Here is an 18,489-nt window from a genome sequence, read left to right as displayed (position 1 = left end):
CTTACGGAGACAGGGAAGCAAGCAAGAGGTATGGGATGTGGAACGGTCAGTGGATAGACCGGGAGGGGAATAAAATCTGGAATGTAAAAGTAAATAAAAATAAATGAATGTAAAAAATGAAAAAAAAACCAAATTTCCTCTAAATATCTTTAATGCAAACTATATCCTTAAAGCGTGGGAATGACAATGAAGCTTAAAGATTTAATGCTGCCGCAAAAGTCTTGTGTGGATTTTCAAAGGGAAACGAACTCATATTATGTGACTGTTACATGCCTTTAGCTGGTTTTCATTTACAGCCAATTTTATCCACTATGTATGGCTGCTTCTCTTGCCTGAGGGCTGTAAAGTTTAATAGAGACTCTGCCACAGAGCTCACACTCGGACTAGGAAAACCCAGGTAACATGCAGTAGAGGTAGACAGACCAAAGGCAAAAACAAACCTATGTCACATTTTATTTCTTTTTTCATGTTTATTGTTTTAATAAACAGTCAAACACAGTTTCAAAATACTGAAAATTAGCTTTTTTTTAAAAAAGTAACAATACGGATATATAATTTATAGTAAATGTTAAAATAATTTTTATACATCTGAAACCATCAGTATCAAAAAAAAAATTCCACTTGGAGAATAACTTCTTATGCCTCCAGGCAAAGATAAAATTCTGAACAGTTCTGAATAGAGAAAAATCCTTGTAGAACCGTGAACGTGAGAAGTCTTACAGGTCTGGGTATTTCTGAGTGTGTGGTCATTTCCTACATATCTGTGATATAGGCTGCATGCCTCAAGTTAAAAGAAACTAATGGTCTAGTGTACTTTTAGTTGATTTTAATTGTAATGCATTCAGTTAAATATAATTAGGATTTCAGAAATTGAGAAATAGCATTTATTTACATATACATGTATGTATATGAAATGTTACCTTCTACTCAAAATAGCCCTATCTAGTAGAGAGAATGGTGTTCTTGAATTTATTCATTGATTGCACTCATTTACAGTCTAGCAGTGATGGATAAGGGTCGACGTTTATGCTTTTCCTTGCCATCATTTGTCTTCTTGCTCACAGACATCTGCTCTTATATAGGATATCAAAGCAGAGAACTGTATTGGAATTTGGTGGTGTAGCATTGATTTGACAGATTTCTTCTTATAATTGTCCATTTCCTTAACCATTTTTTTTCATTTTTTGGCTGTTTTATTTGTTACATGTTTATATTTTCTTTTTACTTTTTATTAGATATATTTCTTTACTTACATTTCAAATGTTATTCCCTTTCCCGGTTTCTTGTCCATAACCCCCATCCCCATAAGAATATTCCCCTCATCCATCCCCCTTACCACCCCCCCATATTCCCCTGCACTGAGGGTCCAACCTTGGCAGGACCATGGGCTGCCCCTTCCACTGGTGCCCCAACAAGGCCATCCTCTGCTACATATGCAGTTGGAGCCCTGGGTCAGTCCATGTATAGTCTTTTGGCATGTGGATATTTAAAGTTATATATTCTTGGTAGCACACCATTCTCTAAGATACGGTGAGCAAATATTTTCTCTCATTGTCTCCTGTCAGTTTTCTCTGATGAATGTTTCTTTTGCTGTGTAGAAACATTTTAATATCTGTATTTTCATTTCTTACAGTGGCTAAAGCACCCCTAAACTGGATATTTCACAATACCGGTCTAAAATTATACTGAGTGAAGTCATAAAAACAGCCTGAAATTATCATAATAAATAGATATGTTGACTAGTGGTATATCATACAGGATTCATAAATAAACAAATAAGCCTATGGCCAACTAAAATTTTTCACAAAGGCATGAAATTATATTTTGGGGAAACATTGTTTGTTCTCTTAATGGTGTTGGTAAAACTGTGTATTCATATGTAGAAGATTAAACACAGATCCATCCACATTTCTCACACTGTAAATAAATAATTTGAAATGAAGCTAAAATCTTTAGGAAATTCTCAAGAAAATGAAATCATTAAAATGCATAGAATGTTAGAAAAATTTACGAAGCCTCTGTAAAGAGATTTCTGAGTAGGATTCTAAGCTGCAAGACACTCATAGAATCTAACTTATTTTAACTCAGAAATATTAATTACCTGTCTCTATTTTCTTATATTCCTTCTTTTTATTCATTCATTTTTTACACTCCAGATTTTATTCCCCTACTTGTCCATCCTCCCACTCTTCCTCATCCCATACCTGCTCCCCCGTCTCCATGAGGATGTCCCAAACTCCACATCCCCACCCCTCTAGAACTATAAACTTCCTGGGGCCTCCATTCTCTTGACAGGAGGGCCATCTTCTCTGACTGAATATAGACCCGGCAGTCCTCTTTTGTGTATATGTTGGGGGCTTCATATCAGCAGGTGTATGTTTCCTCATTGGTGGTTCAGTGTCTCAGAGTTTTCAGGGGTCCAGGTTAATTGAGATTGCTGGTCCTCCTACAGGGTCACCCTCCTCCTCAGCGTCCTCCAGTTTTTCCCTATTTCAACCAGAGGGGTCAGAAGCTTCTTTCCATTGGTTGGATGGAAATAATCTGCTTCTGACTTTCATCTGCTTGTTGGGTCCTTTGGAGGGCAGTCATTTTAGATCCCTTTCTATGGGTGCTCCATAACCTAAGTAAAAGTGTAAGGCCTTGAAGTTCCCTTGAGCTAGATCCCACTTTGGACCTGTTGCTGTACCTTCTTTGCTGCAGGATCCTGTCTGTTTCTCATCCTTAAGTTCTTTCAGACATGAACAGTTATGTGTCAGATTTTGATTGTGAGAAAGCAACCCCATCCCTCACTCTGATCCTCTGTCTTTCTGATGGAAGTCGACTCTACAAGTTCCCTCACCTCATAGTAAGGCGTTTCATCTAGGGTCTTCTCCCTTTGAGTCCTGAGAATTTCTCACCTCCCAGGTCTCTGGTACATTCTGCAAGGTCCTTCCAACCTCCTACCTCCTGAGGTTGCCTGTTTGCATTCTTTCTACTGGCTTTCAGGGCTTCAGTCCTTTTCCCCTGCCCAGTCCCCATATGTTCAAGGCTCTTCTCCACTTGTTCTTCTAATAGTTTGGATTCATCTTGTTTTATTTGGAGGTCCTTGATCCACTTGGACTTAAGCTTTGTACAGGGCAATAAGAATGGATTGATTTGCATTCTTCTACGTGCTGACCTCCAGTTCTACTAGCACCATTTATTAAAAATGCTATCTTTTACCCCATGAATGGTTTTACCTCCTTTGTCAAAGATCAAGAGACCATAGGTGTGTGGGTTCATTTTTGGGTCTTCAATTCTATTCCATTTATCTACCTGCCCCTCTCTGTACAAATATCATACAATTTTTATCACAATTACTCTGTAATACAGCTTGAGGTCAGGAATGGTGATTGCCCCAGAAGTTGTTTTTTTTGTTGAGGATAGTTTTAGTTATCCTATGTTTTTGTTATTCCAAATGAATTTGCAAATTGATCTTTCTAACTCTATGAAGGACTGAGTTGGAATTTTTATGGGAATTGCATTGAATCTATAGATTGCTTTTGACAAGGTGTCCATTTTTACAGTATTAATCCTTCCATTCATGAGCATGGGTGATCCTTCCAGCTTCTGAGATCTTCTTCAATTTTGTTCATCAAAAACTTGATTTTCTGTTCACACAGATCTTTCACTTGCTTAGTTAGAATCACTCTGAGGTATTTCATATTTGTGACTAATGTGAAGGGTGTCTTTTCCCTAATTTCTTTCTCGGTCTGTTTATCCTTTGAGTCAAGGAAGACTAGTGATTGGCTTGAGTTAATTTTATATCCAGTCACTTCCTGAAGTTGTTTATCAAGTTTAGTCATTTTCTCATGGAATATTAGGGATCAATTAATTATACTATCATCATCTGCAAATAGTGATATTTGACTTCTTCCTTTCCAATTTGTATGCCTTTGACTTCCTTTTGTTGTCTGATTGTGCTCTGGCCAGGACTTTGAGTACTATATTGAATAAGTAGAGAGAGAGTGGGCAACCTTATCTAGTCCCTGATTTTAGTGGGGTTGCTTTAAGTCTCTCTCCATTTAGTTTAATGTTGGCTACTGGTTTGCTGTGTATGGCTTTTACTATGTTTAGGTATGGGCCTTGAATTCCTGTTTTTTCCAAGACTTTTACCATGAAGTGGTGTTGAATTTTGTCAAATGCTTTCTCAGCATCTAATGAAATGATCATTTGTGGGTTTTTTTTCCCTTTGACTTTGTTTACATAGTGGATTACATCGATGGACCATCCCTGCATCCCTGGGATGAAGCCTACTTGATCATGATGGATGATTGTTTTGATGTGTTTTTGGATTTGGTTTCCAAGAATTTTATTGAGTATTTTTGCATCAATACTCATAAGGGAAATTGGTCTGAAGTTCTCTTTCTTTCTTGGGTCTTTGTGTGGTTTAGGTGTAAGTTTAATCATGGCTTCATAGAAGGAATTGGGTAGTGTTCCTTCCGTTTTTATTTTGTGGAATATTTTGGACAGGGTCGATATTTGGTTTTCTATGAAGGTTTGATAGAATTCTGCACTAAACCCATCTGATCCTGGGCTTTTGTTGGTTGGAAACATTTAATGACTGCTTTTGTTTCTTTAGGAATAATGGGACTGTATAGATTGTTTATCAGATACTGATTTAACTTTGGTCTCTGTTATTTGTCTAGAAAAATTTCCATTTCATCCAGATTTTCCAGTTTGGTTGAGTATAGGTTTTTGTAGTAGGATCTGATGATTTTTGTTTGTTTTATTTCTTCTGTTTCTTTTGTTATGTCACTCTTTTTGTCGTGTATTTTAAATATCTCTCTAGGTACCTAAATGCATATTCTGCCTTCTGAAATGTATTATTTGCATATGGGTGGTATTTGCTGCACCTCCTCTATATAGTTCGTTCCCCATTATAGGATGTTTTGGAATGCTAGACTCTGATTGAATGAAGTATGTGATTGTAATTATATTGTGGATCTGTGTGCTTGTCAGTGTTTGGGATGACTTTGCATTAACTACTTTCGGGCTGTCAATCAAATTACTGTGGGCTTAACAGCCAAAGAAAAGGATTAAATTTTGTCAGTCATGGAGTCAGTAATTGAAAGAAAAATCTCCAACTTTAGCTATACAAAGCATGTAATATTTTGATTAAAATGATATTCTTTATAAATAAACCCCACATATTTATTGACCACTTTATTTTAATATTCTGATGAACAGTTAGTTTCCTGCTTTATTTCAGGAGTCTTTTGATTGAATTTTCTAGTGGCCAAATAAGTCATGGAAGAAGAAATACATATTTTGTTTTTTTAAAAGAAAGCATTTTTCTTTGGTCATAATTTTTATTCTTTTCCTTTTAGGCTTATTAACTTTTAGCTTGAAATTTCAGTCAGAAATCTTAGATTAAAGGCAAAGAAGTGATGTAATGTTTCTTTTTAAATGAAATAACATGGATTCCATAAGATAATATACAAATGTATACCACTCCAAATATTATGTATAGATAAAAGACATCATACATTCACATATGTCATGTTTGGTACTTTTTTTATTTTCATTTTTTCACAATGAAGTGTTTGTTGGTGCCATTACTTAAATAAGTAGGCTTACCTGGCTCGAAACTCTTCATCTGCCATTGTACACATCATTGCTAAATTTTAGCATTATCATAATAACCATTCTATTTGCTTTTTAATGTTTCCACAAGTTTTGATTTTCTTTTCAGAAAAGCATTTCATGTGTGCTTCCCAGGCTGGTCTTGAACTCAGTATATTGATGAAGCTGACTCTTGACTCCTGATCTTCTTGCCTCCTCTTTTCAAATACTCAGATAGCAGGTATGTTTCACTGCATCAAGTTTACCTACAGAATTCCAGAACGAAAAATTTATTTCTTTTCTGGAATACTTAGAGTAGATTTGTATTACCATTTCAAAGAGGGTTACATCTTCGGAGTGTTCAAATCCAGGCCCTCCCAGCTTTCAAGTCATTCATTCTGTCTCTTTATAATAGGACTCTGCTATAATCTTGTTCAAAACCTTCAATTCCTGTGTGAAATAGTGACTTTTGTTTCTATTCATCTTGAAAATTAAGTCATGCCATTCATTTTTCTCAAATGTATCTTTATCAATTTAAGGTTCCAGGTATAGTTTTTAAGTCCCTTAGATTTCACAATGACTAATGTCTTTGATAATAATTTTAGAACATTTGTCTGTCAAAACTATTGATCTACAGAGCCAAACTTCTAAATTTTATGTTTCATATCTTACTGTTAAAGTCTATCATTCATTTAAAAACTTGAATATGATTAGAATTTGCATTTCATTGTCCTTGAATTTTAGGTATGATCCAAAAACAGACACATGGACCATGGTGGCTCCTTTGAGTATGCCTAGAGATGCTGTTGGTGTTTGTCTCCTTGGTGACAGATTATATGCTGTTGGTGGCTATGATGGACAAACATACCTCAATACCATGGAGTCCTATGATCCACAAACTAATGAGTGGACACAGGTAAGATTGATATGGAAATAAGTTCCTGAAAGTAAAACAGAGTTTATTTAAGCTACATCTTGTGAACATTTGCTTTTGGAAATTTCAATCTATTCTTTACCAAAGTGGCTGATTTTAGTCATAAGTCATAGGCCACAGAGAGAGGGGGTATTTGAAAAATAAATATTTTTTTCATATATCATATATATATACATTTACAAAAATAAACTGATGTTACTAAAATATATAATTTTTTCAAGGACACCTTAAAATTAGTCACTCAAAGGATCTCCAATAGATTTGCATGTTCTAAAGTAAAACTGAAAGTATATTATATTTGTACACAAATCCATAAAAGAGTATTTGATTTCTAAATTTCTGGTAGCAAAAGGATGGAGGTTGCAGAATATGCCCTTACCGCCAGTCATTTTCGCCTGTGCATTACTGCCCTAAGTTCAGACTGTCCACTTGGTAAAGTGTAAAAAGCACTTAGTAATAATCTCACATTGTGTATAAAATGAATAATATATGCACCCTCACTTGGTTTTAAAGGTAAATGGAAAAGGGATCCAAATAAGGCGTTGTTCATCAGAAAGAAAGCTCCATTGCCCTGCCAGATGAAAATAGATGATTGGCTCATCTTGAGTGAAAATTATCTTTTGAGTATGCACTGTAATTAGGATCAGAATAGAATGATCCCATTCTACATTAAAAACTCCAGAATAAATGAGTCAAGTAGAAAGCCAGATAAGTACAGGGACAGTGATTGAAACTGAACAACACCTTGAACCTGGTAACTGCCATGGCCTTGTTTGCAATAGAGGGAGTAGAAAGATTGTTAAGTGTGTTCCTTTGAATTCAATTGTTATATACTTTTCTTTTATTTTTCTACCCTTTGCCTAATTAGAAAGCTAACAGTAAGACATTCTTTTAATAAATAATGTTTCTAATTTTGAGCAACCTTTATTTTTTTGAAATATGCAGTAGATGCAATTTATATGCCTTAATAATTTGATTTCAGTCATAAAATAGTGAAAGTTGTGTCTGAGGAAATAAGTAAGTTTATATTAAAAATAGTCGCATCTTTGTACATACAGCCATTGTAGTTGATCCAACTTTAAAGATGACTCTGCCTTAATCGCCTCACTCATGTGGACAAATATCTAAATGCAATTGTCAGGGCAAAATATCTGCATTGTGAATAATTCTGTCCCCAGCAGAACCCTCTAGAGTTCAATAAAATTACATATATTTGCGTGCATTATGAAAAGAAAGGTAAATTACTGGTGGTGAGGGAGAGTACTATTAGAACTAAGTTCTTTGACTTTTCACTATTTGCTTCAATTGCAAGAGAATTCTTTACCCAAAGGGCATCAGTTACAAGAGAAAACAGGAATGATTTTTTAATATTATTTCATGAAAATCCTGCAGGATGGTTGGATGTTTCACATTCCTAAATCCCTACTATTTCCACAGGAGATATTGTGTAAACTAAGTTCTGTTTATTTGTTAGGAATTAGTACCCATTCAGGGGTGTGAATTTTAGACATAGTACTAACACAAATCAACCTTAAATAAATAAATGGAATTTAGAGATACATAAATGATGTAATGTGATATCTTCATTAATTATTTATCATATAGTATCATTGTGCTCAGGATTCAACTAAAATTGAATTCATAATAATATGAATTATGTCTTATGAATGAATTATATGAATGAATTCATATAATATGAATTATGAATTTTCATCTCTTAGACATTTAAGGCTACTGGGGGACTATTAAGACACAGAACTCCTAGAAACATAAACATAAACTATATATATATATATATATATACATATATATATATATAATTTGACAATGTTCCAACATATCTCTGTTCAATAAATGCAGGCTTAGAATTTTCAAAACCTATTTTAGTAAGGCTATGAATACTTCCAACCCCACTTTTCAGCCCACCATTCAAAGTAGGGAGGATGGTAAATGGGACAAGGGGATGTGGACCTGTTTAGGACTAGTTCTTTGGGGCGATTCCAATCTCCATTGTTAGGATACCAGCAGTCTAGTTCAGCAGTGTCAAGATACCAACAGTCTTGTTCAAAGAGTGTCACAAAGCACTAATCAGCAGGGCAGCATAATCCTGAAGAAAAGCCAGGCGTCTGCTTAATTACAGGAGTCACCTGAAGCAACCAAAACCAGCTAGAGAGCCAAGAGAAGTTCTCTCCCTCTCTCATTGACAGGAAGCTCGGTGAAGCCAGAGACCAACAACACCCTGCACTGCTAGCGATGCAAGCATCCCGTCACTATCTCTTGAGCTCTTCTTAAACTTTCTCCAAACAGCATAGGTCTTCTCCTGGGTCTGCTTCAGAAATCATCACATGATGCCACCAGACCTTTCTCCCTCAAGTAGAGTAGCTAATTATTAATCCATTTACATACTAAAGTACATGGAAACCTTTTGGCTTACCCCACAGATGGCTATTATTAGAATAACAAAAAGCAAAGTCCCTGAAAAAAATCCACAAATGCATATACTTATAAAAACATTGTAGGTTACATAGGATCATAATACTAGAACAGTTGTCATAAATATGCTTTCATTTCTTTCATGAGAAAGTTATACTCATATATGCACATGTATGTACCAATGAATCTTACTCTGCCATTTAACTTTTAGTTCAACATTTCCACTGGTTAGAGAAAAATTTCAGAAAGCAAAAATAAATTCATATTTCTCTCACCTAGGTAGAATTGCATTAGCTTTTGTACTTCCAGGAGACCCTCACACTGCCGCTCTGCTGTGTACATTTGTAATCCTCAGAAATTCAGCGGTGATATTTATGCTGTAGGAGATATGGAAATATTTGTCACATAAATTAATCAAAGGATATCATTATTCTCTTTTGCCTGAATTAAATTTATTTGGAATTATATAACGTTGTTAAAGATTAACAAGAAAACCAATTACCACATCTGTTCCTTCACTTGGGTATACTAAGTGACGCAGTAACCAATAATTTCAGATCTCCATGCTAAAATTTGTAATTCTTGAGGGATAGACCATGGGGAAATATTTTAAAATGTATTAAACAAATTAGTTTAAATAAAAATGTATTTCTTTTATATGTTTAATGATTTTGTGTCATAATTATGCAATGCTTAAAGAAGAATGCTAAAATATTTGGTAAGGAAATAGTCAATACTGCCACCACATATCTGACATGAAGTAAAGAGAAAATGCTTTCTGCTGTAAATGAAATGTTAAATGTGGCCTAAAATAGAGGTAGTGAGTTAAACAGATAAATATTTGGGGATGCTTTGGCTTTTAGAAATTAGCATATGTAAGAGCTGGAGGAATGTCTCATGACAAATTACACTAAACAAGAAATAAAATTGAAAGCATTAGGTGCGGGCAGATAAATATTGCATGTGGTCCGAAGCCATCCTAAAGATCCCTGACTTTAAACGAATGCATAATCAAGGATTTTAGTCAATAACAACGCATAAGAATTGTATTGAAATTATTGGATTAGTAAGATTTAAAGGTAATTAAGAGAATGCAAGTTTGGAGAGAAACAAAATATTATGCAAGATAAATTCATAACACAAAGTGAAAAATAGGAAGGCTGAAGGAACTGAACTGGTTAGGGATATTTAGGGGCCTTGATGATCACCCTGAAGGTCCAGGTGCCCCCTATGTTCCTTGAAGAGCTGGATAGAGTCTATTTTTCTTTCATCAATGTATTTATGTTGTGTCTCAATAGCAGACTGCCTCCTAGTCCCACCACTTACCCAGCCCCTCTCCCATCACTCCTCCCTTTCTTCTCTGCATCAACCAGCCCTGACAAATCAAGTTATGCAGGATTAGGGGCATCCTCTCTCTTTGATGGATGACAAGTCAGTCCAGTTAGAGGGACAAGATCCACAGGCAGGCACAACCCCTCCTACAATTGTTGTGGTACCCATATGAAGACCAATCTGTACATGTGCCGCATATTTACAGTGAGCCTAGGTTGAGCACATGCCAGCTCTTTTGGTTGGTGGTTCAGTCCTTGGGAACCCACAAGGTGCCAGGTTAGTTGCCTCTGTTGGTCTTCTTGTGTAGTCCCTATCTCCTTAGGGTCCTTCAGTAATTCACTGACTCTTCCACAAAAATTCCCCCACCTCCATGTAATGTTTGGCATCTGTTTCTAATCACTGATGAGTAGAGCTTCTCAGAGAACAGTTGTGCTACTGTCTTCAAGCAAAATAGAGTATCATTAATTGTGTCAGGGTTTGGTTCTTGCCTGCTGGAATGGGTTTCAAGTTGGCCCAGTCATTCTCAGCACCATCTTTATCCCTGTACATCTTGTAGGTAGGAAACATTTTAAGTCAAATGTTTTGTGGGTGGACTGATGTCCTTATTCCTCCAACTGAGATTCCTGTCTAGTGACAAGAGGTGGCCACGTCAGGATTTATATCTCCAACTCTGCTAGGAGTCTCAGCTAGGGTGACCCCCATAGACTCCCTGGAGCCTCCCTGTTCTGAGTTTCTAGCACATCCTAGAGATCCCACCTCAGGGCTTCTCCCTACATGTGATCTCCGCCCCATGCCCTCTTCCCCCCTGCACCATTCTCCTCCCAATTCCTCAAAGTATTTATAGCCTAGTGCACAGCACTTCACATACTAAATATGTGTCACAGAGCATTGGGGAGGATTTTTAAAATATATGTTCAACTGTTCTCATTTTCTCATTCAGTTTCTTTTTTCTTTCCATTTTGACCCATCATCAATAGTTTCTTTCTTTTGGAAGCTCATGTACAAATAGTGGAATCTGCCCCAGTTTCCTCGTATTTTGAAAAATGCCTTCTATGACAATGACATTAGATGACACTTGAAAATATAGAGATGATGAAAGGTAGTCAGTCTTTTCACTTGCCCTTTCTCATGTGGGACTTGAAGTGTCCCTTGATGCCCAACTCACTTATTGGTCATATGGATAAGATAAAGATAAACATACATAGGATGATATCGAAGTGACTTAATAAAATTTATTAAGTGTTCTTCATTAGCAAAGTAGGTTATTGAAGTATATCCCCTTCCTCTTCACATTTTAGTCAATTGTCCTTTAGGAAAACTAATACTACATTAAATTTGTTTTTGCCAATAATTTATTAAGTAAAAGGATAAAAGAAAATATATGAATTTTTAAATAGGGGATGATGAGCAGTAATAAATACATTAGTAGACTAAGGGTTTCATTTCCATATTTAAAAGCTCTAAATTGACCTTTCTCAGTAAATAATTTTATGTAGATATATGAAGATGTTCAATTGTTAATTAATTTAACTTTAGCATTTTATTACTTTCTAATTTGAAGTGATGTACTATCATTTCCTATATACTTGATATTCTCAGAAAACCAAATACAAAAACATATCCTAATTGTAAATCTATATAGATTATCTCAAAAATACATTTGATTAAAAATATTGTGAAATATTTTGATATGTGTCTGACAATTTTTATATTCAAATTTTATATTTGGAAACTCTCCATGATCACATTAATAAGTAGTATGGAAATTCTGTAATTATGAACTATTCATAAGGATATCTTTGTGAATTGTCTGGGCCTGGAATGGATAAATAACACTTTTAATTGCATATAGTAACTGTGAAAATAACTTCGAAGTGATTGTACTATTATAACTACTATAATGAAACATTACAGATGTGTGCATAAAAAAGTTATTGGAAACTTTTCCATTTTAAATTCATTCCACTCAAACCTTACTTCTTTTGTTAGAAAGTTTCAAGTGATTGCATATTTTATCATCTTAATATAAAAGTAATTGCCGTTTTAGAGTAGACTTTTCAGTAATTTTATTGTATTGTACTCTCTGTGGATGTAGTGGCATAATATAAGCATATTTATTCATGATTTTTATGTATATGATTTTAAAATATACTATCACTTATGTACAGTTCAATGACAGTAACCTATGTCTCCTGTTTCATCTTTTCTAACAGATGGCTTCTCTGAATATTGGGAGAGCAGGTGCCTGTGTGGTCGTCATCAAGCAACCTTGACTGACTTATGTAATGTTTGGAGGGATTTTCTTTGCTACTGTAGTTGTTTTATATCATGTGGTAAGAATGAGAAAGAACTTCCTGAGACAAGAACTTCTCAGGAACAGGCTTTTTATGGATTTATCTGCTGGTGCCAAAAGCAGTAAAAGATCAAACAGAATTATAGAAGAAAAGAGAACATCAGACACAACATCTGGCCAATTGTTAATTAGTTCAGGAATGGTTATTGCTAAGGTTTTTCATTGTAGCACACCATAACTAGAGTTACCAAAGGCTGGTTTATCAAAAGGACACATATTTGTGATATAGATAGTTAGTTAATGACTGACCACTCACTCACTTGTTCTTATAATCTGTGATGATAACCCAACAGGCTGCCAAAAGTAGGAATTATAATATTTCATCTCACAAAATCTGAATGATTTTATGTTTTTCTAATTGAATGTGATAATACCAAGAAGAATGTTTTGTTGAAACAAATTTGCTTCTTCCTCGTTTCTCTCAGCTATGAAAACAATTAGAGAGACAAATGACTGTCTCCTGCATTCAGAAAACAAACTGCCCTGCTAATCACGGCTGCATATTGTATCCAATATGATAATTGGATTTTATTACAACTGTGTCATCAGTCTGGAGCTGGCAAACAAAAAGGACTTTTCATAAAGCTTGCCACATCGCTTTGCGTTGTCAATACCCTGAGCCAAAGAGTCACTACAGCTATGGGCATTTGCCTCATGCAGAGTTCAGTATAAGCATGGATACTAGTTATTCTGAACATTAATATACCCACTGCATGCCGAAATCCCTTAGAACTTTGTGCTTTAAAACAAAATTTAGAATTTTGAGACAAAATTTTCCAACTCATTAAATTGAGATGGTTATGATAACAGCTAGAAGGATGACTGACTACAGATTCTCATTTCCCATTTTCAAACATCTATCATTGATATGCACATTATTTTAAACCAACTGTTTGTAACTGTTTCAAAGCAAAACATTATGTAACATCATTAATATATGTCCATGTAAATTATGAATATAGTTAATAAATGATAAAGCATTTGCTTTTATAAGTGTATCTTGTTTCATTTAATTTTTAGAGAAGGTGAAAAATTGGTGAGGGTATTGACTTTATTGGATATGTGTGTGTATGTGTATGTGTGTAGGTATATGTCTGTATACATTGTATGTATGTATGCATGTGTTTGTGTGCATGTGTTTGTGTGCATTTCTTCATGTGTATGTATGTGCATACAATTTACTAACAATTTCTTTCAATTTGTGAGTTTCCTTTTCTCTCTTATTTTCTCTGATACAAGTCCACTACTTTTGAATGGTCACCATGCATTATGTGTTCACAAGGAGTAGAAACCCATCTAATGACTTAGTAGGTAAAGAACTTGCAATGCAAGGATGAGGGCCTGAGATCAGATTTCCAGGACCTATTCAAAACCAGATGTGCTATTTTGAATCTGTAATCTCAGCAGTTCTACATCCAGTTATGAAATAGAGTAGGAGAATCTTCAGAAATCTCGGCTTAGAATAGTCTGTTAAACTCTGTACCCCATTTATAATTACTTTATTTGCATTGGTGATATATATATCTTTGGTTATTAGCCCTCTGTCACAGGTAGCATTAGTGAAGATCTTTCCGTAATATGTAGGCTGCCATTTTGTCTTACTGATAGTGTCTTTTGCCTTACAGAAGCTTTTCAGTTTTATGAGGTTCCATTTATAAACTATTGATTTTAAATCCTGAGCCATTGGTGTTTTATTCAAGAAGCTGTCTCCTGTACCAGTGAGTTCACAGCTATTCTACACTTACTGTTCTTTTAGATTTAGTGTATCTGGATTAACAATGAGGTATTTGACCCACATAGAGGTGGGGGCACCATGAGGAAGTGACTAACATCTGATATAAAGAGGGATCCTAGTAATCAATGGGGTTGGCCTTGGCTAAGACACACAGCAGTGGGGACATTAAACCTGAAGAGGCCACCTTCTGTAACCAGGCATTAGCCCCATTGGGGCTAGAGGAACACCAACACACCCTCAGAAATTGTTTACTATAAATGCAAGAATAGGGGATGGAACAGAGATTAAGGGAATGGCCAAGCTGTAACTGATCCAACTTGAGACCCATTTCATGGGCAAGCACCAATCCTTGACACTGTTAATGATACTCTTTTATGCTGGCAGAGAGGAGCCTAGTATATCTGTCCTCTGAGAGCCTGACCCCATCAGCTGATTGAAACAGATGCAGAAACCCACAGCCAAACATTGGTTGGAACTCAGGGACTCTTACAAAAGAGTTGGGGAAAGGACTGAAAACCCAGAAGGGGATGGGAACTCCATAGAAGACCAACTGATTCAACTAACATGTACACTTGAGGCCAGTCAGAGACTGGACTACCCACCAAATAGTGTACAGGGTCAGGACCTAGGCCTGTAGCCATATTTAGCAGATGTGGAGTTTGGTCTTCATGTGAGTAATCCAACAACTGGAACTGGAGCTGTTCCTAAAGCTTTTCCCTGTCTATGAAATCTGGTCCCCTAACTAGGCTGCCCTTTGTGGCTTGAGTGGGAGAGAATGTGTCTAGCCCTACAGAGACTTGATATGCCAGGGTAAGGGGCTTCCTGGAGTGGGGTGTTTTTACCCTCCCAAAGGAAGAGGGGATGGGGGTGAAGGAGGGAAGGTGTGAATATAAGAGGCGGCCACCTGGAGAGAGGGTAGTAGGTGGGTGGGTGGTTATTTGGAAGAGTTTGTAGGGAGGAAAGGAAAGGGAGAGATGTAATTATAATCCCCAACATAAAAAATTAGAAAGAAAAAAGTCATGGAAATAATATATCATTGGTTCATTATATTTTAGAGATAAAATTATGTGAACAAAATAGGCTCATTTAAATGTGTAAAAACCAAGCCTCTCTCGCACCTCCCCCTTTTTTTATTCTGAGAAGGGGAAGGGCCCCTAGATAGCAATAAACAAATAAATTTCACAGTATTAAAAAGTAAAATAAAAAGTGTATAGAAAAGTAAATAAACAAATGTGTTTTAAAACACCCAGAAATTCAATTGTTTTACTCTTGTATGAATGAGTATTCATTACATGAACATGATGACATTGTCAAGAACCCCAGTGCCTCAGACTCATGGAAATGGTAAGGCCTGCACAGCTCAGTCCTAGGAGAATGGCAAGGCATTTTCCTGTCCAAGTAAAGATGAGAATGTTTTCAGAAAGTATCAACCACAGTCTCCTCCTGCAAGGTAGCTCATGCGGTGATTGAACCTCTACAGAGACAACTCTATCAAAATTAGGTAACTCAGTTCATTGGCTGTCATTATATGGCATATACATTTGTTCAGTCAGCTGGCTGTATTACCCAATTCCTCACCCAATGCTCTATGATAAAGTGCTGTTTTTACATCATATACTTGCTTCTCCAACACAATGCAAGGTCTACCCAATCCCAGCCTTTCTCTACACAGATCTGTCATTTCTTGATTGCCCGAGTTAGGTTTATCCCCAAACCTAGGCAGGTCATGTTTGTAATGTTCTCCATAAGCCATTTGATTTAAAACTATATTTAACTGCTTTTTATTGAAACATTTTCATTGCAGACTTTCTTTACCAGTATTCATACATAGTTTTAGGCAAGTGTTATTGGTTATCTTTTAAGTTACAATGATCAAAATGACTGAGAGGCCAACTAAGAGGAGAAAAAAAATATTGTAGTTAATGATTTCAGAGATTTCAGTCCATTGTCCTTGTTTGTTGATCCTGAATCCCTGGCAAGACAGAAAAATCTGATGGAAAAAACAAATCCATGTTCCTGTAATCACTTTCCCTTACACATGATAGATCTCACACACCTTTATTGCCAAAAAAGGAAAAAATGCACTGAATATTAAATGCATAAACTGTGTTCTTTACAGGATCTCTGTGAAGTTAGTAAGGAGAGTTAGTAAGGAGTTGAATCCTCTAATTATGAACTATTTTGCAAATAGAGGCTTTGAATTTGTGTGTAATTTTCACCAACTATTTATTGACTCCAAATATTTCCCAGAATGGATCAAGTATACAATAGATTTGTCTATCTGATTTACTACACAGAAACAACAGTGGATAGCTTGGAATACATACTCACCAATTACATGAAGTATTGTGATAAGATAAAATGAAATAAACTGATATTTAATTTTGCATTATCAAGATTCTTAACACAGCCGTTATTAATTTTTGAACTGGTATTATCTGTAGCTTTTTGTTAAATTACAGGGAATTCAATGAATTGAGACTATAAAATCAATAATTATATTTGTATTAATCTTTTCTCTGTACCTAGTGTATTATGTATGACTCCTTTTCTGGTTAAAGAATCAATATTCTTTGCAGTCAAACATCTGCTTAACTTCCCATTACTATATGTGACAAATGAGTTTAACTTCCTATAAAAACTAAACTAATTTCTAAGCAAAAGAATATGCTTTCTCAATATTATTGTCATCCTGAGAATAGTTTATTAAGTTTTTTGCTTACCGCAAATGCTGCTATCAATAATGTATTATACTTGGCTGAAATAGTTTTCACTGTTGCATAAAAACCAAGAATATTAATTTTCTCTTAAATAATCCTTAGTTGCACAATGTTAAAGCTAATTTCTGTTAATGATAATATGTGAAGTAGGCATGCAGAGTCAGCCCCCAATGACAATTCCTCATTTTGGTATGTATAAATTGTTTTCATATGAGGATATACCAGAACAATAAATTTGACTGAATATTTTATATTTTTTGTAACACATTGTACTTCTGTATGTAAATACTTAAAAAAAAATTAACTAGTCAATGTTATAAAGTTAGCTACTCAGAATAAATCAATCTTTTCCATTATCCAAAAAGTTCAAAGAATTAAATAGTAATTTAGCACAGAAAATACATTTTCATTTTTTGGAGTATTTTTAATTGATAAGTCCTATAATATACAAAGACAATGGACAACTATTTTTTTAAAGCCAATTCTTGGTACACTTTATAATTTATATAGGGAATCCTCTCTAGTTCTATGCCAACTGAAAAAGCTGGAGCCATCTGATAGGAAACACTCAATAGAGAAAATGTCTCCATATTATCAGGTTATGGGGAAGAACATAGGGCATTTTAATAATTAGTGATATCTGTAAGAGGACAGCCTACTATGGGGGGTGCTACTCCGAGTTAATGTCCTGGGTTAGTGGTAACCATGCCAATAAGTAGCACTCCACCACGATGTCAGCATCAGCTTCAAGATCTACAACGTGCAAGTGTACGTGAAATAAACCCTTTCATCCCCAAGTTGTTTTGATTATGGTATTTTATCATATGATTAAAATGCAAACAAAATATTTGTACATTAGGAATATATACTATACTCTAGATAATATTTGTATGTAGAGAGAGATAGCATCTCTAAGAGTTAAAGATTAGCCAAGGTAGAAATCGTTACACACACACAGTCAAAGCTAATCATCATATGAATATTTCTTTATCAAGTGGTGTAAAGTAAGGGTCCTTTGGTCTCATTTTATTGAAGAATAACTTTCAATCAATAATGTGTGCAACTTCTAAACCATTGTAAGTTGTGGGTATAATAATATCGTCTCTACTTCGGCTAGTAGAATATTTTTTCTTCAAAGTTGAGTCCTGTACTACTGTTGAAGGAACGCTGTTTGTGTCCCTTTAAATACTAGTATCACAGCCTTAATTTCCACTGTGACTGTCTATGGAGATGATATACCTACAGAGAAACTTACTGTTGAATGAAACCATAATGTGGACATGTGGATCAATAAGATTCTTAAAACCAAATCAACAGCAACAACAAAACAAAGAGCTTGCTCCTGTTTTCAGTGTTATGGCTACATGTGTATAGAGGAATGGCCTCATGAAGAAAAAAT

General features: G+C 35.3%; 1 protein-coding gene across 1 annotated transcript in view; it reads left to right on the top strand.

Moving 5' to 3' along the window:
* Klhl1 (kelch-like family member 1) overlaps positions 1-13,625 on the top strand; it is a 429,891-nt gene extending 416,266 nt beyond the window's left edge. Inside the window, 2 exon segments of the mRNA NM_001394673.2 lie at positions 6,328-6,499; positions 12,496-13,625. Coding sequence (NP_001381602.1) covers positions 6,328-6,499; positions 12,496-12,555 — 232 coding nt within the window. The 3' untranslated portion in view covers positions 12,556-13,625.
* Positions 13,626-18,489: the final 4,864 nt, after the last annotated feature.

Source organism: Rattus norvegicus, chromosome 15 (assembly GCF_021556685.1).
Source record: "Rattus norvegicus strain SHRSP/BbbUtx chromosome 15, alternate assembly SHRSP_T2T, whole genome shotgun sequence".
NCBI classification, from domain to species: Eukaryota; Metazoa; Chordata; class Mammalia; order Rodentia; family Muridae; genus Rattus; species Rattus norvegicus.
The sequence above is the reverse complement of the archived record's forward strand: the minus strand, read 5'-3'. Positions and strand labels throughout refer to the sequence as shown.